We start from the raw sequence: 27,194 nt of genomic DNA, 5'->3' as shown, positions 1-27,194 counted from the left end.
AGAGATGCCATCATCTTACACAGTGAGGGCCAACTGAACACTTGTTCACCTCCTAGCACTTTTAAAGGCTATTTTTCTTCTTTATGGAAACACTTCCGTTATGTGCTATTATTTATAGTGTGTTCTTTGCCATTCATGTACTACATGGATGACATCTCTATTGGTTTCTCCCAAAACTCCTTCTGGACGTGGCCTTGGCCACATTCACTGGGCCTATAACTTTCTGCTGTCTACTTTCCCCTTGCATGTATACCCTCCATCAGGATGGGATGATTATTTTATTTTAGCTTTATGACCAACACGTGGCTTGTGCCAGGCTATTAGGAAATATTTGTGGCCGAAGGAAGGACTACAGTTTCAACTAAGTTACCCCAATCTTGTGGGGGCTGCAGACTGCTTAACTGTAAGATGAGAATTGAATAACTTTCTTTACTCTATAAAATGTTTATGATCCAAGAGCAGCTTGTGTGGTCACCTTAAATACCAATATAAGAATTTAATTTGATTGCTTCCATGCTTTAAAAAAAAAAATTAACCAAATGAGTGTTCCCTCTTCTTAGCCTGTTTATATGATGTCATTTGTTACAGTTTTTCTCCATGAGAAGCCCAGCAGACATGTCTACTATGCTTCTCAAAGGAAAATTTCAGAAATGAGTGATGGAGGATGTGGCTGGACTTCTCCCAAGACAGGAGGGATCAGATCTCTCGCAGAGGGTGAAGCATGGAGCAACACACGATGGCAGGGGCAGGCCTTGGTCTCCCAGGGGCTCTCATTGCCAAGTGGGAATTTTCCTGCTAGTGTTAACAATGGAAATTTCCTCCTGATCGAAGAAGAAAATCCTGCATGGCAGCTGATTTCTCACACCTCCATTTTGCTACTTTTGTGCTCAAACATATTCTCCATCTACCTTTGTTACCTTTGCAGTGGCCAAAGGTTCGCAGCCCTCTGCTCTCACTTGAAGCCCTTTGCTCATTCTGTCCCTCTTAGAGGGATCCACACAATCCACCTTCGCAGAGCCGGCTCCTACTCAGCCTTCAGGTCTCAGTGTAGACGCCAGACCAAAGTCCTTTCCTGACCACTTCTACCCCACATCCCTGCTGTAAGTGGATGCCCCTGCTCTGAGCACACACAGAATCATATCCCTTCTGTGGGGCCACCCACTTTGATTTCCCATTTGATCAGCTGTGTTCCTTGCTAGACGGTGAGCTACTGGATTTTACCAATGCATCCCTGGCACAGAGTAGGTCCTCAAGACAAACTTGCCAGATGAATGAATGAATGATATAATGGAAGACTGCACACTGGGGTGACGGGGTGTGCAAGGTAAATAGTCTCACCTTTCAAGTCTCACTCTCAATGCTTCCTTCCTGGCCTTCCCCAGGCAGTAAGGAGTGGATACCTAAGACTAAGGAGCACCAGCCCCGGCCTTCCTTAGCGCTTTTGTTATATCCCATTGTAATGATAAGAACGGATCTCCCTCGAGTTTCTCGTCAGCATAGACTGTGCATTTTACCTCTGTGCTCCATCTGGCACAGACGGATGGAAGCTGCTCAGTAAACACCTGTGAACTATAGAAGCCAACAGGGGACTTTTCTCTCTTCACCTCCTCTCAGGTTCATAGCACTCCCTCTGCTTTCAAAATGCCATTGGGGTATTTGTTTTGCTCCAAGACGACTTTGGGTTCATATCTGCTTACCTGGATTTATTTGGCTCATAAACAACAAATTCCAATTAATCTCAATATTGGTGATTTTTATTTCTAATTCATTTTGGGAAACAACAAATCATAAAAACAAAAACAAAAATTACGCAGAGAATGAAGACATACTAGACCATTATCTTGGCAGGCATTTTGTTTATAATTTTTACAATCAATAATAGAACGTCCCTGTTTTACATAATATATATTTATATATATTTTATGTATATATATTTATATATTAGATATCTATATTTCAATAGAAAGAGACATAAAAAAGCCTTTTCAAATGAGGCATGACACGCAACACGCGACACTCTTATTTACAATATAGAGATGTACTTTCTACACAATTATAATAGATGTTCAGAGGCCAGAGAGGGTTTACAAAGACAGCAGAGCACCCCTATAAAAAAGAGGTGCACCATGCAGCTGGACGTTTATTGCCATTAGTTCTCACTATGTCCAGACAGCATATTGAAGTTAAAAATGGCATCTGGTTATTGGAGAAGATGATGATCATCAGATTCATCCCAGCTCCATAACCGCGGGCTACACAGTCTTTCAAAGGACCAGGGAATGACGAACATTGCTGATGAAAATTGGAAACACAACATGAAATGCACTCATCAGAGGGACAGGGCCCATCATTTGGCCAGAAAGGAGAAGCTGCTACCAACTTATGGTTCTGTACTGAGCATGGGCACTTGCCTAGGTCAGGAAACACAACATCATGTGCTGCACGACTAGGGAACAAATGTCTCCCAGGTTACAGAGCAAATACAGCACTCCTCATGAGGAACCAGAGTCTATGCCCAGCTCTGACTCGGGAGCTCAGACAAAAATTCCCAGTGGAAAGAGACCAGAGGACTCAGTGAACCCATATGCATTATGACCAGGATATAACAAGCATTTAGAAAGGACCCACTGAGAAACCCTAAATCCATTGTGTGGAACTCTGCCTTTGCAAGACATTCAACTCTCCCTCAACAACTCTCTCTTTCTGAAACAGAATCCCACGTGTCTCTACTCCTGCAGAGTTGCCCATCTGGACTCATTCCCATGGTCTGCTTTTATTTTTCAAAGTCATGTTGTTAATATAAGAGGATCCAAAATTCTCAGATGAGCTTAGATTTACTTGGTTTTGTTACCATGGCATCAGTGACCTAGAGTCATGGTCCAGGTGCTGAAAACCCTGGTCCTTGATGTGTTTCCACACTTCAGGAGGGATTTTTGCAGAAGCAGGAGTTCTGATCTCCAAAAGATGAGGCTCCTGTCTTATTTATCCCTACTGTCCAGGTTCATTCAGCTCTTCCATACAACTAAATGATTCTTTAGATTTCCTTTAGCCCATACAACATACTCAGTCTTTGAGACCTGACCATTAAGCATCCTGGTGATTTTCCAAACTCCCCTTTGAGTCACTTACCCATAAGAGTTAATGTTGAGTCTTCAGTCTGGTTGGTCTCCTCCTATCTGATCTCACTTTTGTCCCTGTCATCTATTAGTTTTTATCAATGCAGTGACCTTTCCTAGCCCTTTATTTTCCTAAGGCAAGAAGACATTTCTATTGAAAGATAACCAGCACCCTTCTTAGAGCTCCCCTGAGGTTTTAATCCAGCACTCCTCCATTTAGATGTGTTTCTCCTTCCATGGAGAGAAGCAGCTGGCCACGTTAATGGTTTTAATTTTTTGCAATTGCATCAAATGCTAACATAGCATGTCTTTGGAAGTGTATCAGCAGGAGCTTCACATGTGTGTGCATTCATTTCAGTGCCCCCTTCTGCTAGGTTAGTCTCACCCAATGTTCCCTACTACAGACAAAGATGTAAGCAATCACTACAATAATTAGTGGATCAGGGCTCTGCATAGAAGAAGTCTGGGGAAGTAGGTGGAGCAACTGTTCATAGTTCAGTATATTCCTAGAGTCGTGTTTCTTTGTAACAAACTTGTATTTACCAATAGTGTCACCTTTATCCCTCATTACCTTAAGTCACCCTGCTCACTGCTGTTATGAAATAAAACTGGGATTTGTAACGCATTCCTTGCTCCCTTGTTTAGAAAACATGAAGAGAAAAAATGAATATGGGCATCACATTTACTTGAACAAGTGGCACATTTGAATCTATTGAGGATTCTATTTACACAAATATGTTCCACTTCTGCACAGAGATTAACCTGAGTTCTGAAATGCTTGTGTGCACTTAATCAGAAATGATAAAGCTATAAGCTAGTAACATATTGGGCAAGTCTAGTTAAGTTGGAGTAATCGCTCAGTGAGCCATTCGTGGCTAGCAAGGGGAGCTCATCAACTCCCAAGTCTTCTGTTTATTCTCTCATATTTTTCCTAGAAAACATCTTGAATGACACTCCAGGTAACTACACAAATTCAAGCAAAGTTTGTTGTCATGTAGTCTATTTGTTCAGCTTTCTCAAATCTCCAAAACAAAAGCACCTCTCATGTCAGGTTCCACCCCAGCCTCCATCCCCAAGCGCTGTTCCCTTGGAGTTTCATTCTGAAATGGTGAGGTCTGTAAAAGCAGGTCTCAGCTAAAGCTCTCCACCAATCTTAAGCATTACCAAAGACCTGCTCCCTCAAAGTCACTACTTGAAGTAGTTGAGTCCTGCCACCAAGAAAAACTTCTCCAGGAAGAGTTCTGAATCCAGCACAGCGATGTGAGCGGCTCGGCCGATCAGGGTGTTGGCAGTGTTGGGCAGGGCGTGGAACACGTTGTGTCGGATTAAAGTGCAGTCCTTGGCTTCAACCAGAGGGCCCAGGAGGTTGTTGATCATTTCTGCATAAACTGGCCCTGTAAAGTGGGGAAGAAGCATATGAAGCTAGTGCAGAAGTTAAGCAGTGGAATCTAGAGAACATCACCGGATGTGTGTTGATTCTATTTCCGGGCAGACCTGTTATATAGCAGTTTCCAACCTCCTCCTAATGTTAGTGAAATAAATATGAAATAAAATCAAAATTCTTTTTGTCTAGTCAGATTACAATAGCCAGAAGTCAGAAGGGGATTCTGAACAGCGTCTTTGTGAACCCATGCACCAGAAGCTATGATAACGGTGTTCGTGTTTCTCACTAATAGCTGTGCCTCCCAGCAGGGGAGCAGAGAAGGAGGCATACTGTAGAGAGGACCCTCAGAGTTTCAAGTCCTATTTCAGGGGACGTTGGGGGTTGGAAACACAGCTCAATAGTTAGAAGCAGACATTTTCTGCTGTCATGCATAATGCAAGCCACGTGGCATTTCACCTGACTCCTCTGATACCAAAGGAGAATGCAGTTTTCTTTATGTTGGTTTGTTTTGTTTTACAATTGTTAGTCTGAATTGACTCTTTCCACCTGAAAGATGCAATTTTGCATCAGGCCATAGGGATCTTGGAGCCATGCAGTGCAACTGAATTGCTGAACACTAGATAGATTCTCACACCGGGATCTACGATTCATCCCTCTTAGCCCTGTGTTCTTCTTTTCTGAAAAACTGTTGATGAGAACTTTTATATCATTGACAGACACCTTCTGGAATGACCCTGACAGCTGGGATATTTTACTTTTGACTAACTTGGAGACAGTAATTGGAAGTTGTAAGTCAGATAAGCCTCTGGGTACCCATTCCAAACAACCGGGTCTGTTTTACAAAGCCAGCAGAGCAGTCACTTTGGAAGATGAAAGAGAGTTTATTCTGAGTTTAACAGTCCACAGCCTCACTCTGGACACTCCCCCATGCCACGTGAAGGGACTCACACCGTTTTCCTTTTCCCTCCAGTTATCAGCAGGGGAGAGTACTCAGAGGTCTGCTTTCCCAGACTGGGATGGACAGCTGGACTCCCCATTATGCCGGGGGTATGTATTTGGGGGTATTTCTTTTCCCCCTCTTCTTAGGGGTCTTGGTAGGAGCTTTGAGGTAAAGGGAATTGAAACATGAAATTGAAATAATTAGGGATTTGGTTGTAGCCATGTCAATTCTGCTAAAAAGAATTTGCGGTTAAAACAAATGGTATGGCCATTCCCAAGAGCCCATTACTGTTTCAGAGTAGTGGTCATTACAATAGGCAATAATATGATGTGAGGTTACGCCACAGAAATTGTATGCATGAAATAGTCTTTCCGAGGGAAAATGCGAGTCAGCCAAAATTCAGCATCAAAGGAATAGTTAAGTAAACCATGCTTTGTGGGCTAAACAATTCTGCGATCCTTTAAAATGATGTTTATGAACATTATGTAATAATACTTTTTAAATGATGTATGTGAATATTATGTAATAACAAGAAAAATGAATATTGCCAATAAATGGAAATAGAAGCATATTATTATTACACAAATACCATAATTTGTTTAAATTGTATATGCAATAAAGGTCAGAAGGTCATTTATTTAAAGAAAAAAGTCACTCAAAATGTAGTGATTACTCAACCATATCATTTTCTGCTGAGACCTTGATTGGTTTCATAAGTCCTGGAAGCAATCATTGGTATATTTTTTAACATGTATAGCAGACTCATATTTTTTCTCAAATACAGCACTATTTTTAAATTGATGGACTTTTGGGACAGGAGCAAATTATCTACATGACAATGTAGAGAACAATTTGGAAGGTTACGTGAAGTCAGACAGGTTGAGAGGTATTTTATTTCAGAATTTTTGAAAAATAAAAATATTGGTACTTCTTCCAGAAAAAAAAATGATAATCACATATGAACTAAACTTCATATCAAGTCTTCCAATCTGTTTAATTCACCAGTTAAGCCACATTTCTTTGATGCCCATGTAAAAATGTAACAGAAAGTATAAATTTAACAAAAGAGAGGGTGATTTTTTCTTAAGATGACTAACAGGATCATTAATCAATTTAAGTCATATATTAATATCCTTTGAAGATACGCTCCCTTTTCCTTCAAGGCCATTGTGAATACTAAATAAGATAAGCAAAGTGCATGAACTGTGCCCAGCACGTAACAAATACAATTTGCTATGCTAGGACAGGAGTTGTCAGACTTTCTCTGTAAATATTTAGGGCTTTCCAGGAAATGCAGTGTAACTACTCAACATAATTCTGAATTCTAGCATGAAAGCAGTCATATACAATATGTAAATGATGGGTGTGGCTATGTTTCAATAAAACTTTATTTACAAAATGAGAGGGGGGTTGAATTTGGCTTGTGGACCATAGTTGTTGAACTCTGTTCTTAAGCCTTTACCAAGGTTGAAATTTCAACAAAAATACTTCTCTATGTCAGGGAGATAAGAAAGTAGGCAAGGAAAATTAGCAAATCCCTGCACAAAGAAACAGTTTGGCTGTCTCTTGACAACAGCTGTTTAGTTTAGTCAAGTCTGAACTCAAAACCAGATCATTGACTCTTTATTTATTGTCACAGGTCTTAGCATATAATGATGACCCATGGGTAATTGGAAAATATTTAAAAATTGATTAAAATATACATAAAAAAGCATCAATATTTAAAAATTAAGGCTGAAAAATTATAAACAAATATCTTTAAATTAATATTTAATCTGAGAGACAGTAGAGTAAGATAGGCAGGCACCAATATACTCTAACAGTACAGGTGTTGCTGGTATCAATATTTTAGAAGAGAATTTGGCAAAAAACCTTAAGAGTAGCAACTCATTAACATTTTCCTCCAATAATACCACTACTAGAAATCTATTTTAATGAAATACCGTAGATATATTAAAAATTTACACATGCAAAGTCTTTCATCACATGATAACTAAAAAGAAAGCCCTCCAGAAGCAAGCTATATGTGCAGTAATTAAGAAGTTATTGATTAAATTATGGTATATGCATAAATATAGTCTATAATTATTAAAATGTGTTTGCATTTATGATATTTTATTAACATGGACAAATAAATATATTAGTCTAAATCAAATCACGACACAAAATTATAACTTTTATCATGAACACACATGAAGAGACTAGAAGAAGAACATGGAAAGTAGGTAGTGATAGAGGTGGAGTTAGAAAGGATCATAAATTATGTAAATGAGTTTGACTTTTTCAAATATTCTATAATGTTTTAATCAGACAAAGAATCATTTTAGAATATGCCCTGTGTTACTTTTCATGACATATACCAGGTGGTGTAAAACAATGCTATTTTATGTATTAAAAGTAATTTTAAAATATTTTTTCATCAAAATTCCTGTTGGATTTTCTAGATACCAATGAAAATTTGGAATAGACCCAATTATATATTAGCACCAAATCTTTGGACCTTTGGTATACGATTTTTTGATAGTACCTTAAAATATAACAAAAATACCATTTACTTAAAAAATAATAATACGCTTGACATAGAAATAAACAAATTAGATTGGGCTCTAGAAGAGAAAGGGGACATTAGTGGACACTGACATAATTTGGATAAGGTCTGTAAATTAGATAATAATATTGTATCAGTATTAATTTTGTGATTTTGATAATTGTACAATGCTTATGTAAGATGCTAATATTGGGCATCAGAGTGAAATGTATACAGGAATTTTTTTGCACTGCTGTTGCAACACCTTTTGAGCATAAAATTATTTCAAAATTAAAAGCTACAAACATGTTTAAAAAAAAACAAAAACAAGAATTAAACAAATTAACCAAAGGAAACCAGGAATGCCAGCCCACATCCATCTTGATTGTCTGGAAAATTCCTACCTATCCTTTAAAACCTAACTCATTGTCATCTCCAGCGACCCTCGTCTGACTCTGTCCTACACCCTGTTCCACTTCTGGGCTGGTTAATGCCTTAGGCATTATTTTATTTTTTGACTTATCACATTTTACTATCATTGTTATTACTTGTCGAGGCTCCAACTAGACAATGTGCCCCTTGAGGGCAGGGCCTGTCTCATTGAATTCTACATCCCAGCCATCAGTTTCAGTGACTGGCACGCAATAGGACTGAACAGAAGTTTCATAATCTAATAAACATGCGACCGTTTATTACATAAAGGAAGGATCTGGCACAATAACATCAAGATGAGCTATGTTTATCCTATCGCTAAGCTAAGATAAATGCAGCACTAAACCTATAGCCCAGGTGTTCCCAATAGGCATAGTCAATTTCACAAATTTACTTTTGCTTTTGAAATCAGCAAGTCCCTGAGCAAAAATTAAATGTAGCTTACCTGTGTGTCTGTCTTTGAGGGCAGTTTTACACATTTCGATCCTGGCTGAATGAAATGGCACATAACGGTCTTGGGGAGAAGCAACCAGCACGACATTTTTAAAATACTGCAGCCCTGTAATAATTAGCCAGATGAGTACTTTTTACCCAGGTAGTTTCAACTTCAACCCCCTCTGGAAATTTGCACAAATTTCCAGACTTGTCTCAGAAAGTGAAAAAATGATGACACACCACACACTAGTTGTATCACTGCACAAGGACATTCTGTCCTGAGGTTTAACAAGGCACAGCAGATGGCACAGAGTTATCGTGGCGGCCTGTGGGAGGTCAAAAAAAGAAGTCACTACACAGGGGCTTTGCATTTGTGAGGGGAGATGAAGCCTGTTCTCATCAGCCATGAAAGCTAAGGAGACACGCAGAAAGCTACTCTGGACACAGAAAAAATAAGCAACAAGGATGAGATCATAAAAGCCTTTTGGGGATAGAAATATTAAGGAGTTCGTAAGGACATCAGTCTGAGTATCCTGTTCTTCCTCCTCAACCCTAGCACCTCCTCTAATTCACCACGTCCCATGCTTTAGGAAAACAGCCTCAGAACTCACCTCTCTGCAGCCAGTCTTGCCTTCCTGCAACCTGTCCCCACAATGCAGACAGAAGAACCCTTCAAATTCAATATCACAGTGTATCCCTCCAGGCCTCAAAGCCCATCGTGAACCTCCAGAGCACTGCAGACCACCCGTACACTCCGTCTGGACTGAGGCCATCCTTCTCATTCCCCAGATCCTGCTGGGTGGGTGGCTGTCAGCTCTTAGCCATGTGTCCCTTACTGAAGAGGTTCCCCTCATCAGACATCACACACTGGGGGCAGCCTACTTCAATAGCTGGCCAATACACGGGCAAGGAGGATAAAGGTGTAATGGCCAGCCCCTCCCCTTCCTTCAGGATCGCTCTCCAGGGTCACTTCTTACACCCCGATGGACTCTACGGTGATCATGCTGCTGTCCCACCTTCTTCTGCCAAGTCCTGCCTCCCTCCTCCTCCTCCACAGAAGATAGCTCTAAGAGCTCAACTCAACACACAGAGGCACAAAGTAGGAGAGGAACTCAGCCGGGCTCACAGATCAGCCTGTGGCTACACCAGACTCACAGGCGCAGAGGGATCAGCAGAGTCAGTGTTTACAGGACGGTGGAAGACTGTGACCAAGAACAGACCCTGGGCCAGGCCAGCTTGCATGGTGGGACTGAGCAGGGCAATCAGTCAGCTGCTCCACTCCCCGACTGGACATGGGGACCACTCGGCAATGACCACCATTACTGCCGTCCACTGTGGTCATCCCCATGTAGCAGGCAGAGTCTTCAACACCTCTATGCACTTCCATGTGACAGAGAGAGGGTGCAGGTATAATAGCAGGCCTGCCTGACAGTGACCCCCGTCTCCCACTGCACAGTCAACACCAGTGGAAAATGTTGCATCTGCATTTTGCGTAGATGGGCCTGCACCTGGGTGAAGCTGGCACACCGATCTTGGGCCTACGCAATGAGAACATTGAAAAACTGGCACAAAGCAGAATCTACAGCTTCTGGTTATTGAAATGATCTTACACACACCTTGGCTCAATCTCTCACATGCCTTATGGGCAATGGGCAAGAGGAGCTGAGTTCCTGGTAGCTGTTGGCCTCCCAAGGAGCCGAAGAGGCTTTGAGTGCTGGGCCTCCTGACTAGGCCCTTCTGTGAGTGAATCAATGTAGCATTATATCTCATTTGTGTCTCAGGAGTTGAATTCCAAGCTCAAACTCATAACTGCAGCGGTGGGGGAAACCACTGACCTGTTTTTTGGCTTAGCTGGTAGAGGAAACATTTGCGCAAATCAGCATTATCCCTGAAGGTCAGCTGCAGTAGAGACCCGGATTTCTTCAGTTTCTGCATGAGCCATAAGCCTAGGAAGACAAAACAAAACAAAAATCAAAAACACAAAACAAAACAAAAAATAACTGGGATGGAATTTTGGTGAGATGAATGTTAAACTGTGAATTTTAGTTAACTTGAAAATAAGAGAGAAGTAGGCATATTAGCAAATAATTGGGAAGTTAGAGATAAATTTGTCCTCTCATGTACTGGTGGCAAGGACTTAAACTATCCTGCAAAAACGATAGGACAACAGGCTTGGGAGTAAGGAACTACCCACACTCTTCCATCCAGTCAATCTCCTTCTGAAAAAGAAGCCTAGGGTAATAATTTTCAATGCGAAAAGAATATAAAAACGATCCTTACAGATACATTTAGGATACTGTAAAGCTAGAATAAATGTCTCACTTCACAAGTCATCTGTTAGCCGGGCATGGTGGCTCATGCCTGTAATCTCAGCACTTTGGGAGGCCAAGGTGGGTGGATCACCTGAGGTCAGGAGTTCGAGACCAGGCTGGCCAAAATGGTGAAACCCCATCTCTATTAAAAAATTAGCCAGGTGTGGCGGCAGGCACCTGTAATCCCAGCTACTCCAGAGGCTGAGCCAGAAGAATCACTTGAACCTGGGAGGCAGAGGTTGCAGTGAGTCGAGATTGTGCCATTGCACTCCAGCCTGGGCGACAAGAGCAAGAATCCCTCTCAAAAAGCAAAACAAAAACAAAACTCATCAGTTTAGCTATGCTTAGGCAAACACTAACATTGATGAGTGTAAGGATTATGTAACCACAACAAGCAAATTAATCTGATAGAAATACAAGGAAATAAGCAAGCTATGGTATGTACATATATTACACTGACTGCTACGTCAATGTGTGTGTGCAAAGATAAATAGAATGAAATATATAAAATTACTCTGGATATGATAGATTGGAGAAATTATTAGTAAAGTCTCTCTTTTTAAAAAATATTTTATAATGTTGCAAGATTACTTTATAACTGTGGGCAGGGGGCAGGAAATGTAGTTTAACAAATTTGTTTCTGTTCAAAGAATGGCTTCCTTGGTTTGGGAGGAAAGACAGAGTGCAGAGGGAATGGACTTCCATTTGTTATGTGCCAATGTGTCGGATAACTCATGTTCACAAGTATGCCCTAAAATAACTTAAAAGCAAACTAACTAAACTGACCAGGTCATGAGGAAACAATGTGAGTGTTGGGAGAGGACAGGGGACAGTGGCAGAGGCCTAGAGGATTACAGGGACAAGGAAGCTTCTCAGGGGTGACCCTAATGCCACATAATGGGTTTGAATAATCAGGGACTACTGAGATATTTGTTAAGAACATGATTTAATAAATGATTTGTTATTACATGTAAAACTCAGTGCCCTCCTTGGGCTTCCATACACCAAACCATGTCACCTCCTCAGCTAAAATCTTGTGAGTAGTATCTACAAGGTCTACAGGGTAAGTCTAACATCTTCGCGAGTCATTCGAGGTCCTTCTTTGGCTGGCTCTTGCTGATATATTCAACCTCCCATAGATGGGAGTTAACCTCATTTCCTTCCCCTGTGTAATTCAACACAGAAATTCTTCAACAATTCTATGATACACACACGCACATATGCACCTCCATAACACATATATGTATACATACATATATCGTATACATGCTTGTACACATACGTATATGTATGCATACATATACACAAACACAGATACACACACACATAATCTCCACTTTACAGACAGGGAGACTGAGGAGCACAGAGATTAAATGTCTAGGCCAGAGTCTTCCTTAAGTGTCCTGGTCAGGACTTAACCACAGGTTTGTCATGCAGGTGGACTGATTCAGACTCCCTGTTCTCTTCATCACAACGCCGTGCCTTGTCAATCTTTTCCAACCAGAACTCCAGGGACACTGCCTTTTATTCACAGAAATTTGAAGGCAGAAAGGATCCTGGAAAACATCTAGTGTCACCTCACTCAGCCCCCAGACACAAGGGCCGCACCTCTAAGGCCAGGACTCCTCCCTCCATGCCATGCTTGGAAAAGACTCCACAGTCACAGGGTTTCATCTGGAAGAACCTCTGTCCCCAGTTTCAGGTCCCGGAGGCCCCAGCTTAATTCTGAGGAATGACGAGCCCTAGAAGAGTCTTACCTGTACTAACCAGGGTGCTGTTGTTGTACAGGGTTCCCAGGTGAGGCCCAGAGAGTGACAGGAACGTGTGGAGTTTGTTGAGGTAATACCGGAACCGGGGCCGTGTGAGGACCGATCGAATGATGATATTGCCAAGAGAATGGCCAATGAAGCTGTGGAGAGATGGAAAGGGTACCCGTGAGCGTGACGGTGAATGCTGGTGCCCAAGAGCGCAGTGCTGGAAGCATCAGGAGCCAGTGTCCTCCACCTCCCACTGAATGTAGGGGCACTGGCAAAGAGCACGGGGACTGCCAACTCATCCTCATCAGGTTCCCAAACCCTGACCACGAGAAGCCTGAGATGGGGTCTTTGTGAATGGGAGCTTTGTGCCCAGTCAGGGGAGAAGTGTGGGCATTTCAGCCAGCTTCATGCTGTTAGAGAAGCCTGCCTTTATTCCACATGCGAGAAGGGAAGGTCCTTCCTGAAATGCACCTCTGAACATTGAAATCTCCTGGTCATTCATAGGATCAGGTCCCAAGTCCTTATCCTGCTTGGGAGGCCATTCATCCTCTTCTTCACCTGCTGTGTATATACTGAACCACCTGCTCACAGCCCATGCTGTTAGACCCCCTCCTGCAGGCTCTGCTCCAGCCATACTCCTACTCACAGGCCCACGTGTTCAACGCATCATTACTCTCAAGTTAAATACTTATTTATTGAGAGTCTATTATATGAGAGGCTATACCTCCCCACCTCTACTCATGATGAGCATACAACCAGCCAAGAAAAGAAGTCAGTGTCAGCCTACGAAGCTGCCTTACCTAGCTTTTCTTTTATTCTTTTTTTTTTTAATCTAACCTCTATAGGCTTCATTTGTGGAATAAAGAAGTAATATTTTATATCTGAAGACTAAATGGGATAATGCATATCAAGGGAATAGCACTACGTCTACATATTCGAATGCATGAAAAATGCAAGCTGCTTACTAGCACTGTCATCACTGAAACAGTTGGTACAGTGTAAGAATAAAAACAGTGCTGATTGGAACCTTCCTTTTGGGGTGGGCAACTCATTCTGCTTTTTGTTTTCTGTTTTTTTTTTTTTTTTTTTTTGGGACGCAGTCTCACTCTGTTGCCAAGGCTGGAGTGCAGTGGCGCAATCGCGGCTCACCGCAAGCTCCGCCTCCCGGGTTCACACCATTCTCCTGTCTCAGTCTCCCAAGTAGCTGGGACTACAGGCGCCTGCCACCATGCCCGGCTAGTTTTTTTGTGTTTTTAGTAGAGACGGGGTTTCACCGTGTTAGCCAGGATGGTCTCTATCTCCTGACCTCATGATCCACCCGCCTCGGCCTCCCAAAGTGCTGGGATTACAGGCGTGAGCCACCGCACCTGGCCTTTTTCACACATCATCTCAGTGCTAATTCCCCTTAATAGATAAGAAAACAGAGGTTTAGAGATTTAGAAACCTTGCAAAAGGTTCTATATCTGGTACATGGTAAGAAACAAGATTTCAACTTGTGAGTGTTAGAACAAGAATTCAAACCTAGGAATTTTTGTTTTAAGTCCAATACTCTTCCTACAAAACTACAAAAATTGTTATTCTCCCTGACATAAACTGTAGCCGATATGAATGTGTACAACAGACCTGGTACTTACTTCTGCTTTAAAAATAATTTATTAAAAGTCACAGGTTAGCTTAGCTCAGTGGTGTACAGAAGACATCATAATATTGCTTTTATACAGCAAACACTCAAAAATGTCCCCCCTCTTCCCCCAGCATTAACTACCTGTGGTTTCCTTTTACCTAATTCGGGATATGGAGAGGTTGTACAACTGAATGTGTTGAATGATTTCATCCAACAACCGATCCGTCATGGTATCAAAATCTGCAAATGTGTCCATCTGGAAGAAGAGAGAGGAACAGGTGTTGGGTATGGTTGTGGCGGGGGCTGGGCTCTGTGCACAGCCTGTCTTCTTCCACTAAACACCGTGGTGTCTACTGGGGTGTGCCTACCTCTGATGTTAGGGCTACAGGATGAGATATGACCTCAGGACAAAAGGCCCACAGACTGGGGCTCTAAGGAAGAAACATGAAGACGCTCAGGAACACTCAGCTGGGAGGGCGGCTGACACTGAAGTAGCAAGCTTGTGGTGCCGAATGCCACACCATGTGCCTGGAGTGTCAGCATGCCGCTGGGATTGCCGCCCCCGCTTCACAGAGGAGGAAATAGGCTCTGGGAGGGGAGGCTGCCTGTTCACCTCACATGACCCAGGGTTCGCACCAAGACAGGCCTCACTGCAGAGGCCCTCCCCTTTCTGTGGCATAGCCTTTAGAGTATGCAGTCAGCTTTGGGAAGGATCGTGAAGTCACCCATGTCTTAGGATGGATGGTGGAAGGACCCAGGAGATCAAAGGAAGAGGAACGCCACACATGTCCTTGAATATTTGAAGGGCAGCAACAAGGAAGATATATTAGATTGCTTTATATAACCTCAAGGGCTAACTTTTAGAAACATGAATTAGAGTCAAAGGGAAATAGATTTGGGGCCAATATCCAAAAATGTTTGAAAAGTCCCTCATATGTGGAGCTGTCCTATAACATCATGGGCTGCCAAGAGCTAGGAAAAGTGAACAGGATGTCTCACAAATGTCCATCCAGTGAAGAAAGGCATATGTGTTGGGGGATAGGAGTGGTGAAGAGAAGACCTTTATGAGTTTCTGTCACCTGCCATCTAATGAGCTTCGAGGCGCAACAGAATAAAGCATACTGCAAGGTCTCTAGACTTCCTGGAATAAGAAAGAACCATAAGCTCTTCTGCTTATGGGATCTGTGCCTTGGACCTGTTGCTTCCCATCTAAACCTCAGTCTCCTTATTTATTAAAGGGGGATAGTGTCGCTACCTTCTTAGTGCCATGTTAAAAATTAGATAAAATAGGACAGGTGCAGTGGCTCATGCCTGTAATCACAGCACTTTGGGAGGCCGAGGCAGGTGGATTACAAGGTCAGGAGATCAAGACCATCCTGTCTTACATGGTGAAGCCCCGTCTCTACTAAAACTACAAAAAATTAGTTGGGTGTGGTGGCACATGCCTGTAGTTCAGGAGGCTGAAGCAGGAGAATTACTTGAACCCAGGAGGTGGAGGCTGCAGTGAGCTGAAGTTGCACCACTGCACTCCAGCCTTGGTGACAGAGCGAGACTCCATCTCAAAAAAAAAAAAAAAAAAAAAAAAATTAGGTAAAATATACCTAAGAGAGATGCTGCTTTTTTTTCCTCTAACTTTTCAGAGCCTATTTCCTCATCCATAAAATATTAATTCAACATACACATTATTTAAATAAATGGCTATAAGTATGATGCCTGAGTTGACCATGATGAGCTATGCTTTGGAAATCACAGTAGGTTTAAAAAGTAATACCAGGAACTCCCCAACCAAGGCGTTTAAAAGTATATTAATACATACTGAAAGTGGACCTGCTGATGAGACAACTTTCTTGTTTTTTTTTTGAGATGGAGTCTCGATCTGTCGCAAAGGCTGGAGAGTGCAGTGGTGCGATCTCGACTCACTGCAACCTCCGCCTCCCGGGTTCACTCCATTCTCCTGCCGAGTAGCTGGGACTGCAGGTGCCTGCCACAATGCCCGGCTAAGTTTTTGTGTTTTTGGTAGAGACAGGGTTTCACCATGTCAGCCAGGATGGTCTCAATCTCCTGACCTCATGATCCACCCACCTTGGCCTCCCAAAATGCTGGGATTACATTGCACCCGGCCGAGACAACTTTCAAAAAGTAGCAATGTGTGGCCAACTCCTGCAATTCAGTGAATTGTGTAAAGGTCCAGCTCTAAAGACCTGAGATTTCCAGGTTGAACCCAGCAGCCATGAAGCCGCATCAGAGAGTTGCTAGATGTGCACACCCAGAAGGATTATTTCCTGACTGGCTCTCTCTTGCTAACAATTCTTATCTTCCCTGAAAAGAAAACCTCACTAGCACAAATCACAAACACCAAGTGAGCAAGTGCTGCTCACTCATTTCCCTGCTCCCTCCTCTGACTGGCCTGGTTATCCTCTTTTCTTTACTTTTCTTTTCTTTTCTTTCTTTCTTTTTTTTTTTTTAAGACAGCGCCTTGCTCTTTCACCCATGCTGGAGTGCAGTGGTGTGATCACAGTGCACTGCAACCTCGACCTCCTTGGGCTCACGTGATCCTCCCACTTCAGTCTCCCAAGTAGCTGGGAATATAGGTGTCCACCATCACACCAAGCTAATTTTTGTATTTTTTGTAGAGAAAGGGTCTCACTTTGTTGCCCAGGCTGTTTCTGAACTCCTAGGCTCAAGCGATCTGCCTGCCTCGGCTTCCCAAAGTGCTGGGATTATAGGTGCGAGCCACCGCACCTGGCCATCCTCTCTTAGCACTGGGTCAGATTTGTTCATGTATTAAAGTTGGGTGCACACAGGAATTATCTTCCTGGAGATCACATATAGTATCCTCCTCTCCAGGACAGCGTGACATGGACCCTGCCTAGAAGCTCCGTCCCCTCTCCTGTGAGGAGATGGTGATATCAACATGTGATAGAACTGCCATGAAGTTAAATGAGGAAACAGGTACGGAGTACGCAGATGCTCCAAAAAATCATTTTCTTCTCTCTCCCTCAACATCGATACCTCTGTGTACTGCATGGTGCACAACTTTGCCTACAGCAGGTGCCCAAGTAAAGGCAGAACTGAGTGCCAACAGTTGGGAAGTGAGTCATTACCTAAATAACTTATGCTCTCACTTGTCACCCGCCCTAATACCCTGTGAAGGCAAAGGCTCCAGTCAACTGATTCACATGTTCTCATTTCTTACCCTTTCCTCTCCCTCCCAAAATAAAACAGCAGGTCTTTTCTTTCCAGCCCATCCAAATGCCTGGCCAGCATTTCTTTTCATGGTCTCCTCCTATCTGTGTGTGTCCCTAAACTATCATGGTGCATTGAGGAGGCTCATATAAGCATGCTTCCAGGGTTCTTCCAGTTCTGGTGTTTTTATCACCATACCTGATTCTTTTCAGACATCAGGAAGTCCAGTTTTCCTCCAGGGAGCCCCAGTTCTATGAACGTCTTTACCAGTCGAAGGTCTGCACTGTTCCCTAAAAATGACAGATAACCCCCACCCCAGTCCCGTAGTTAGTCATATAAAATATTGACAGACGAGGAATTTCTTTCTCTCTCCCTCTTCCCCCATTTCTACTGGTTTTTCTCAGTTTTGGTTAAGTAGTTAACATAAACAACGAAAACAGCTACAATCCCGGCTCTCCTGCCACCCCTCGGCCCCCCACACTCAGAGTCTGGTCCTTTCTAGCAGTCCCACCTCGACAGAGTTATCCCTGATCTGTGAGCATGTGACTTGTGAACACTCTGCATGCAGGAACGGTGGGAGGTACCCTGCCTCCCCTTCTTCCACAGCAAATCCCATTTTGCAAGTGGTTCTTTTGCAAGTGATTCTTTCACATGGCTGATGGGGCACAATGGGACCCCTACCAGCCCCGTCTTCAGTTACTTGCTTAATAGAAGACTATCTAGTACTGCCATTTACAGGTAATCTGCAAGCCTCCCCCTACCTCCCAATTGGCCAATCATGGCACAGTGATCTAAATAGACTAGGACTGTCTCTTGGGAACAAGAGTCATGGCAAAGCAAGCTCTATGGAGCCACAGCAGTGGGCATTGGAGCAGAGGGATGAAAGGTTAAGAATGCAAGGCTATCAAGGCATGAAGAACACAGGAAATGCATTCCCAAAATAAAAGTCATGTGAAAAAAATGGATTTAATACAACAGAATAAGGTTTATATGCCAGTATAGTGAGGCATACATTTAATGTTGGTCGTACGGGTTCAATTACGTCTTAATAAATGTTTGTCCTATTTCTTAAAAGTTCCCTGTAGAGGCCGGGTGCAGTGGCTCATGCCTGTAATCCCAGCACTTTGGGAGGCCAAGGCAGGTGGATCACGAGGTCAGATCAAAACCATCCTGGCTAACATGGTGAAATCCCATCTCTACTAAAAATACAAAAAATTAGCTGGGTGTGGTGGCGGGAGCCTGTAGTCCCAGCTACTTGGGAGGCTGAGGCAGGAGAATAGCATGAACCTGGGAGGCGGAGCTTTCAGGGAGCCGAGATCATGCCACTGCCCTCCAGCCTGGGGGACAGAGCAAGACTCCACTTCAAAAAAATAAAAATAAATAAATAAATAAGTTCCCTGTAGAGCTGAAAGTTAGAAGCTGGTTATTTGGATGTATAAATCACTTACTTTACTATGTAAATATGCATGCCCCACAGGTCATAGTTCCAAAACAGTCTGTAAACTGTGAGTGAAAATATCATTCTTTATGAAACTACCCAATGATTCAAAGGAGAGTGAACGTGCCACGTGGAATTGGGGGAAGTCCAGGTGTTCGGGGTTGTCCCTGATGCTTCAGGATGACTCAGATATGCCCAAACGCCACCCATGTTGGTGGCCTGTCAGAGTACATGCCCAAACGTGTAAGGTCACAGTCACAAAATGGTCATTTTTTAAGGAAATCTCTGCATTTTGTGTTATGACGTTAATTATTATTCATTCCCTCTTTCATTTTTGTCAGTAAAATTAGGCTGTTTGGTTCCACTGTTGCTATTGTTTAAAGTTCCCTAATGATATGCCAGGGCCTGCCTTAGGAAAACAAAAGCTGCAAGTGTTTATGTTCAGCATAAAGTGTTAAGCAAGGGGTGGAAATGGCCCCCTCTCCTTCAGCTACTGAGGGAAAGAGAACTTTCTGCAACTTAAAATTGTCTCAGAAAATGTGATTTCATATGGTGTTCTTAATAAACTGAGAACATTTATAAGAATACAAATCTTGAGTATTTTGTACAACATGAAGAGTTGTGTCAATATTCATAACAGTTATCAATGTGCTCAGCTCTCTGTTAATACAAATAAGCCCTTGGAAATTGAATTTGAACAAGTGGATCCTGAAAATTCTGCAGAGTTTAGGCAGATGCACCTTGAAGTCGAGAACTCATCTTCCAAAGCACCCTGGGCTTGGTATCAGTTGTGGTTTTCATGACTTATTGCCCAGTTGATAATGTGGTCCATGGCTCCGTTTTCTGACAGTACAAAATGGGTGAAGCCTCTCTATCTTTATAACATTCCTCATCTTTCATGTGCATGATGGAAAAAAATTGCCTATAGCCTGATCACATGTCTTATTTTAACAAATATATTGAAAGTCTTATCTCATTTTACTTTAGTGTCATGTACATGAGAGGTACAGACTGGTCATGCATGACATTGAGTTGATGAGTGAGAAAGTTTGTTTTGTTCCTGCAAATCTCAGAACCTAGCAAAGTCCCTGGTATAGAAAAGGTATTCTATAAGTGGGAGGTAAATAAAAATAGGTAGCAAAATAGTTTGGGCCACTAACCTGAGCTCCTCAAAATGAATACATGTATTCATTCCTCTCCATTTCTTCCTTTATTCAGACCATTGTATTGACTCATGAATTCCATGAATTCATGGGTTCAAATTACTGTGTTCATGCATTTCATTAATATATTCATTCCCATAATATATTAATTTCATTAATTCATTCACTCCATTCATTCTTTTACTTTGTACACTTATTCTATTAATCATTTATTCCATTTATTTATGTATTGATTTATCCCATTCACTCCTTCACTACATTTATTCATTCATTCATGTATTTTATTTAGTTAACAGATTTTTTGGGACAGAGAGATATTTTCTTTAAGAGCAAGGCCATATCATTTCCTTAGATTCATCGTAATTACTGTCATTCCATAGTTGCTAATAGAACATTCTGTTGAATGAATGCTTCATCTAAATTAATGCATAAATATTATGAGTTGTATATATGACAGAATTTGGGAAGAAAACTTGTTTTAGAACTCACCATCCAGGCCATGGACACAGACAACCAGGTGAATTCCATCTTCCAAATTTTCTTCCTCTTCCTCTGGTGGGAAATATGGTATATCAGAAGCTAGTACAGTTAAGTCACTGTACAGAAATCCTTCAATCTTCAGTTCTTTTTTAAATTTTTCTTTGGCCTGATAAAAACTGGAGAATACACTAATTAATCACAAGCCAAGCTGTGTGTTTCATGTTGAACAGGAAATGAGCTGGGCTGGTATGTAGGAGGGCTGAGCACCCACAGGCAAAGTGCCTGCTGAGTGGCAATCGCTGACTTGAGCCCCCAGGGGACATGCTAGTGAGTGAAGCTTTGTTCTGAACAAGGAGGCAGGAAAGTACTCTATGAAAACCAAAGCCTCTATGGGTTTTGGTTCTGCAGATGCTTATGTGATTCCTGCATTGAACAGGAGACAGAATGACAGGATATCAAAGATTCTACCCACCTCCAAGGCCCCATGCAATCTGTAAAAAGTGAAAGCTTCTTGACTTGATTGACACCCAGGCCCACCATGGCTTGGCCTTCCCCTGCTTCTCCAGCATCACTCCTCACCACTCCCAGCCTCCATAAATAACACATTTCTTATCATTTTCTGCATGAACTACATGTCTTGGCTTTACTTCCATGCCTTGGTGAATGAGGGCCTGTATGCCTGAAATGCCTGTCTCACTTGGCTATGATGCTCTTTGTGTGGTTACCTGGCAAGACGATGGTTAAGGGACTGGACCCTGGAGTCAGACTGCCAAGGTCAGAATCTCAAATTTGACACTTACTATTTCTTGTTATTATCTGTTATTAGCCTCCTTCTCCTCCTCCTCCTCATCATCATCGTCGTCGTCTCTTATACTTTTTTCTCAGAGTAGATGCCATCTTCTTTAGGAAGCTTTGCCTGGCCACTATCCCTATTCACACTCATTTCCCCAAGCCAAATTAGGTGCTTTTCCTTCTGGCTCCACCTTGCACACATGAAACATCATATTTACCCAGTCACTGCCCTCATCTACTTTTCTCATGTGTCTGTCTCTCTGTTAGACTGCAGATACAATAAAAGCAAGGGAACCCCTGGCCGGGCAGCTACTGGACAGCATCTGCTATGTCTGCTGTGTACTCATTGAATTAATGACAAGTACCATATGATAGGTATTTAATATTCTTTACAAAACAAAAAACCCAATGTTTACCTGCCTGTGGCAATTTCTTTTGGAGACACCATTAATATGTAACTCTTTAGCATTTTGCAGAAGGGTAAAGAAGATAGGATGTTTGATAAAGTGATTCTATTATATACATAATCAGATATACAGTTTACATTGCTGTAAATGTGAATTTAATGTGAATATAAGCCCAATACAAGGATGAAGAAATGAATTCTGGCATTACAAAGGTAAACTTAAAAGCCCCACAATATTAAAGGGTGTTTGGGAGTCAAATCTGATGAAGAATTGTATTCCTCAAAGGCTCTTAAGGAACTCCCCTTTCAAACTATGAAAAAGTAGAGGTACAATGATATTCATAAGAGTTGTAATATTCATAATAAAAATTGAACAAAATTGGCAGGGTGCGATGGCTCATGCCTGTAATCCCAGCTCTTTGAGAGGCCCAGGCGGGCAGATCAAGAGGTCAAGAGGTCGAGACCATCCTGACCAACATGGTAAAACCCCGTCTCTACTAAAAGTACAAAAATTAGCTGGGCATGGTGGTGGGTACCTGTAGTCCCAGCTACTTGGGAGGCTGAGGCAGGAGAATTACTTGAACCCAGGAGATGGAGGTTGTAGTGAGCTGAGATTGAGCCACTGCACTCCAGCCTGGTGACAGAGCGAGACTCTGTCTCAATCAATCAATCAATCAATAGTTAAAATTTAAAGGTTCATTTGTAAAGAATTTGGTTAATAAATCATGGTATATTCATACAATAGAATGTTGTGTAATTATTAAAATGATGATGCAAACATAGATTTATGAACATAGATCTTTCTAATATATTATTAAATTAAACATTTACATTGCCATTTATACAGAATGATCTCATTTTTGTATAAAAAGCATAAATAGATATAGATTCACATAGAAAAAATGCAGAAGAATATACACTGTGGTTACATTTGGAGGTAGACTTATTGACCATTTTTACACAGCATTCTGCATTTTTAATTCATATGATATGAATTAAATATATGATACATTATCTACAATATGATATATTACCTTATTTAAATCAGAAAATCACAGATATCTAAATTTTGAAATAGTATGCATGAAATGGAGAAATATGTAGAAAAATCTAAAAGACTGTTGTGGGAAAGGTAAGCCCATCAGCCAGCTTACCTAAACATCCTTTCACTGACTTCCTCATCCAACGTGCTGGAATGGGTAGAAACAACTCCAAAGGATCCCAAAGGCTGATGGGTGATGGGAAACAGGGTCTGTTTGGAAGAGAATCCAGCCCTGGCAGGGGTCTCCTTGGGCACAGATGAGAAAGGGAGACAGGTGGCAGTGCAAGACACAGATAAGTTCACAACCTCCACAGCCTTCAGACTGTCCAGAGTGAAGGTCTCTGCAGAGGTCAGATGGGACCCCATGATGGAAGTGCCTGCCTTCAGCTCTTGGTTTTTCAAAACCTGGGAATGAACGGAATGGGTCACAGTGGGGCACACAGTGCCTGCTTTATGTTTAGCCTCCGGGAAGGCATTTGCTCCTCTATTAAATGCTGTGTCATCCATAATGCAAGGTGAACCACTTTGGCTTTGCTGGCCTCTTGAGTTCATGTTGATGGCATCAGCAGCTGATGTACAGCTCAATTCAGGCACCTGATGTTGAGAGAGACCCTCAACCTCTGAGATGCCACTGCTGGAAAGAGCTGGCTGACCCACATTCAAGTCTTTAGGTATGCCCTTTGGGGTTTCCACGAGTGCTCTATGAAGAGATCTGGTCCTGGGGTTTTCAAGTGCTATGACACGTGGTATTTTTAAATTAAGACCTTTGGTTTCAACACCTGGAGTGTTCTCAGTCCTGCCATCAGGAAGACAGTGTCCTTGAGCATCAAACTGCTTCCCTTTCCCTTTGGGGATGTCTATGTATCCAGGTCCCTGCTGGTTGTCAGCATCTAAAACTATCTCTACCAGGGGATGGTCTGCTCCAGCATCCTGTGTTCCAGAGTCACCAGAAAGTTGAGAGCAAGGTCCTGGGGAACCTTGGCTCTTGCTGTGCATATCTGAAGGTTCAGCAAAACCTCCACCTTGCTGCTTGGTGTCTGCATCTTCAGCAGCCTCCTCTGGGCTACTGATATGGGGAGCAGATACAGACTTGGTTAACTTAGTGAGTGCCACCTCCCGCTCATCCTCCTCGAAAGGTAAAGAGCTAATGGAGGTGAGAGAAGCCTGGATGCCGCTTGGCAAACTCGTGTTACTTTCTGTGTGCCCACCCTCTAGGGAGTTCCGGTGGAGGGCATGTCTTCGAACAAATGGGTGCAAGACTTCCCGATCACTGGGCAACTCCAGAGCCCTGCTTCGGGCCTCCGACCAGGCAACGGAGCTTGGCTCACTCTCAATGCCTGAATCCGATATGATGGATGAAGATCTCTTGATGACCCCGGATAGCACTGAGAGTTCCTCCTGATCTTCTGTGTGAGAGTCCTTTAGGGAAGACCTAATATCTAAGGGCTCCCTCACAGTAGAATTTAGTGGATCACAGGGCTCAGAGGGGGTGAGTTTCAAGCTTAGCAGCACCATCTTCCCCTCTTGATCTATTCCCTTTCCTAGAGTACTTAATTCATGGAGAGTGGTTTTGTCTGAAGAGATGGCATTTTGGTGGCTTCCACCTACTACCACTTTGCTTAGCCCAGTCCTGTCTAATCCATACTTATCTCTAGAGCTCCTATTCTCATGCTGAGCATTGAAGGCCACCAGGGGTTCAGCTCTGGAGGGGTTCTTATTGCTAGATTTTATATCAATGTAGGTCAGCACTGGGGCCTGTCCATCCTCTGGGCCTGGACTCCTTCTAGAAGTATCCACATCTGCCACTGGATGTGTCCCAGCATCAGATGTTTGGCCAGTCCAACATTCATCTTCAGGCACACCTGCTTTGTTTTGAAATTCACCAATTGCTATATACACCTGAGATTCAGAGCACACATCCATATGATTTTGTGTGGCCACATTCTCAGCCAGCTCTGGACACCTTATAACTTCTTCATCAGAATCCATTTGGGATGGTTTTAGGGTAGACAAGACAAGGTCTTCCCTAAAAGATAAATTGCCATTTACCATACAGTTATCTTCTTTCTCTTTTAGATTCATTATTGTAGGACTTGTCACTGGAACATCAAAATTAGGATAAACACTCAAATTATGCTCTATGGAAAAAAAAAGAAAGAAAATTATATCATAGCATAAGAATCTATGTTTACAAGTTATCCAAATGTCTAACTGCATAATAAAGAATTTGGCTTTGAGGGCTTGGTTCCAAGATGGCTGAATAGAACAGTTCCAGTCTACAGCTCCCAGCATGAGTGATGCAGAAGACGGGTGATTTCTGCATTTCCAACTGAAGTACTGAGTTCATCTCACTGGCACTTGTTGGACAGTGGGTGCAGCCAACAGAGTGTGAGCTGAAGCAGGGTGGGACATCACCTCACCCAGGAAGCACAAGGGGTCAGGGAATTCCCTTTCCTAGCCAAGGGAAGCCAAGACAGATGGTACCTGGAAAATCAGGACACTTCCACCCTAATACTGTGCCTTTCCAATCATCTTAGCAAACAGCACACCAGGAGATTATATCCTGCGCCTGGTTCAGAGGGTCCTACGCCCATGGAGCCTCACTCATTGCTTGCACAGCAGTCTGAGATCGAACTTCAAAGTAGCAGCGAGGCTGGAGGAGGGGCGTCTACCATTGCTGAGGCTTGAGTAGATAAACAAAGCAGTCAGGAAGCTCGAACTGGGTGGAGCCCAACACAGCTCAAGGAGGCCTGGCTGACTCTGTAGACTCACCTTCTGGGGGCAGGGCATAGCTGAACAAAAGGCAGCAGAAACTTCTGCAGACCTAAACATCCCTGTCTGACAGCTTTGAAGAAAGTAGTGGTTCTCCCACCTTGGAGTTTGAGATCTGAGAATGGACAGACTGCCTCCTCAAGTGGGTCCCTGACCCCTGAGTAGCCTAAATTGGAGGCACCTCCCAGTAGGGGCTGACTGACACCTCATACAGCCAGGTGCCCCTCTGAGACAAAGCTTCCAGAGAAAGGATCAGTCAGCAACATTTGCTGTTCTGCAATATATGCTGTTCTGCAGCCTGCACTGGTGATACCCAGGCAAACAGGGTCTGGAGTGGACCTCCAGCAAACTCCAACAGACCTGCAGCTGAGGGTCCTGACTGTCAGAAGGAAAACTAACAAACAGAAAGGACATTCACACCAAAACCCCATCTATACGTCACCATCATCAAAGACCAAAGGTAGATAAAACCACAAAGATGGGGAGGAACCAGAGCAGAAAAGCTGAAAATTCTAAAAATCAGAGCACCTCTTCTCCTCCAAAGGAATGCAGCTCCTTGCCAGCAATGGAACAAAGTTGGACAGAAAATGACTTTGAAGAGCTGATGGAAGTACACTTCAGACAATCAGTAATAACAAACTTCTCCAAGCTAAAGGAGGATGTTCGAACCCATCGCAAAGAAGCTAAAAGCCTTGAAAAATGATTAGATGAATGGCTAACTAGAATAAACAGCAGAGAGAAGACCTTAAATGACGTGATGGAGCTGAAAACCATGGCATGAGAACTACGTGACGCATGCACAAGCTTCAGTAGCCGATTCGATCAAGTGGAAGAAAGGGTATCAGTGACTGAAGATCAAATGAATGAAATGAAGTGAGAGGAGAAGTTTAGAGAAAAAAGAGTAAAAAGAAATGAACAAAGTCTCCAAGAAGCATGGGACTATGTGAAAAGACCAAATCTACATCTGGTTGGTGTACCTGAAAGCGACAGGGAGAATGGAACCAAGTTGGAAAACACTCTTCAGGATACTATCCAGGAGAACTTCCTCAACCTAGCAAGGCAGGCCAACATTCAAATTCAGGAAATATGGAGAACTCCACAAATATACTCCTCGAGAAGAGCAACTCCAAGACACACAATTGTCAGATTCACCAAAGTTGAAATGAAGGAAAAATGTTAAGGGTAGCCAGGAGGAAGGTCAGGTTACCCACAAAGGGAAGCCCATCAGACTAACAGTGGATCTCTCGGCAGAAACTCTATAAGACAGAAGAGAGTGGGGGCCAATATTCAGCATTCTTAAAGAAATGTATTTTCGATGAAAATATCTGGGGAGCAAGATGGCCGAATAGGAACAGCTGCAGTCTCCAACTCCCAGCGCGAAGGACACA

The 27,194-nt window shown here is 42.7% G+C and overlaps 1 protein-coding gene across 2 annotated transcripts in view; it reads right to left on the bottom strand.

Annotated features, from left to right (window-relative positions):
• Nucleotides 1–1,836: 1,836 nt before the first annotated feature.
• The window catches only part of FAM135B (family with sequence similarity 135, member B), a 298,084-nt gene continuing 272,726 nt past the window's right edge, over nt 1,837–27,194 (bottom strand). For both annotated transcript variants that reach the window (XM_011938131.1, XM_011938133.1), the window contains exons 13-20: nt 23,147–25,172; nt 20,804–20,970; nt 17,912–18,003; nt 14,686–14,783; nt 12,904–13,055; nt 10,670–10,780; nt 8,845–8,958; nt 1,837–4,510 (exon numbers count right to left, since the gene is read on the bottom strand). In XM_011938131.1, coding sequence (XP_011793521.1) covers nt 4,305–4,510; nt 8,845–8,958; nt 10,670–10,780; nt 12,904–13,055; nt 14,686–14,783; nt 17,912–18,003; nt 20,804–20,970; nt 23,147–25,172 — 2,966 coding nt within the window. In that variant the 3' untranslated portion in view covers nt 1,837–4,304. The remainder of the gene's footprint in view (nt 4,511–8,844; nt 8,959–10,669; nt 10,781–12,903; nt 13,056–14,685; nt 14,784–17,911; nt 18,004–20,803; nt 20,971–23,146; nt 25,173–27,194) is intronic.

This window comes from Colobus angolensis, unplaced genomic scaffold (genome assembly GCF_000951035.1).
Source record: "Colobus angolensis palliatus isolate OR3802 unplaced genomic scaffold, Cang.pa_1.0 Scaffold17, whole genome shotgun sequence".
NCBI classification, from domain to species: domain Eukaryota; kingdom Metazoa; phylum Chordata; class Mammalia; order Primates; family Cercopithecidae; genus Colobus; species Colobus angolensis.
The sequence above is the reverse complement of the archived record's forward strand: the minus strand, read 5'-3'. Positions and strand labels throughout refer to the sequence as shown.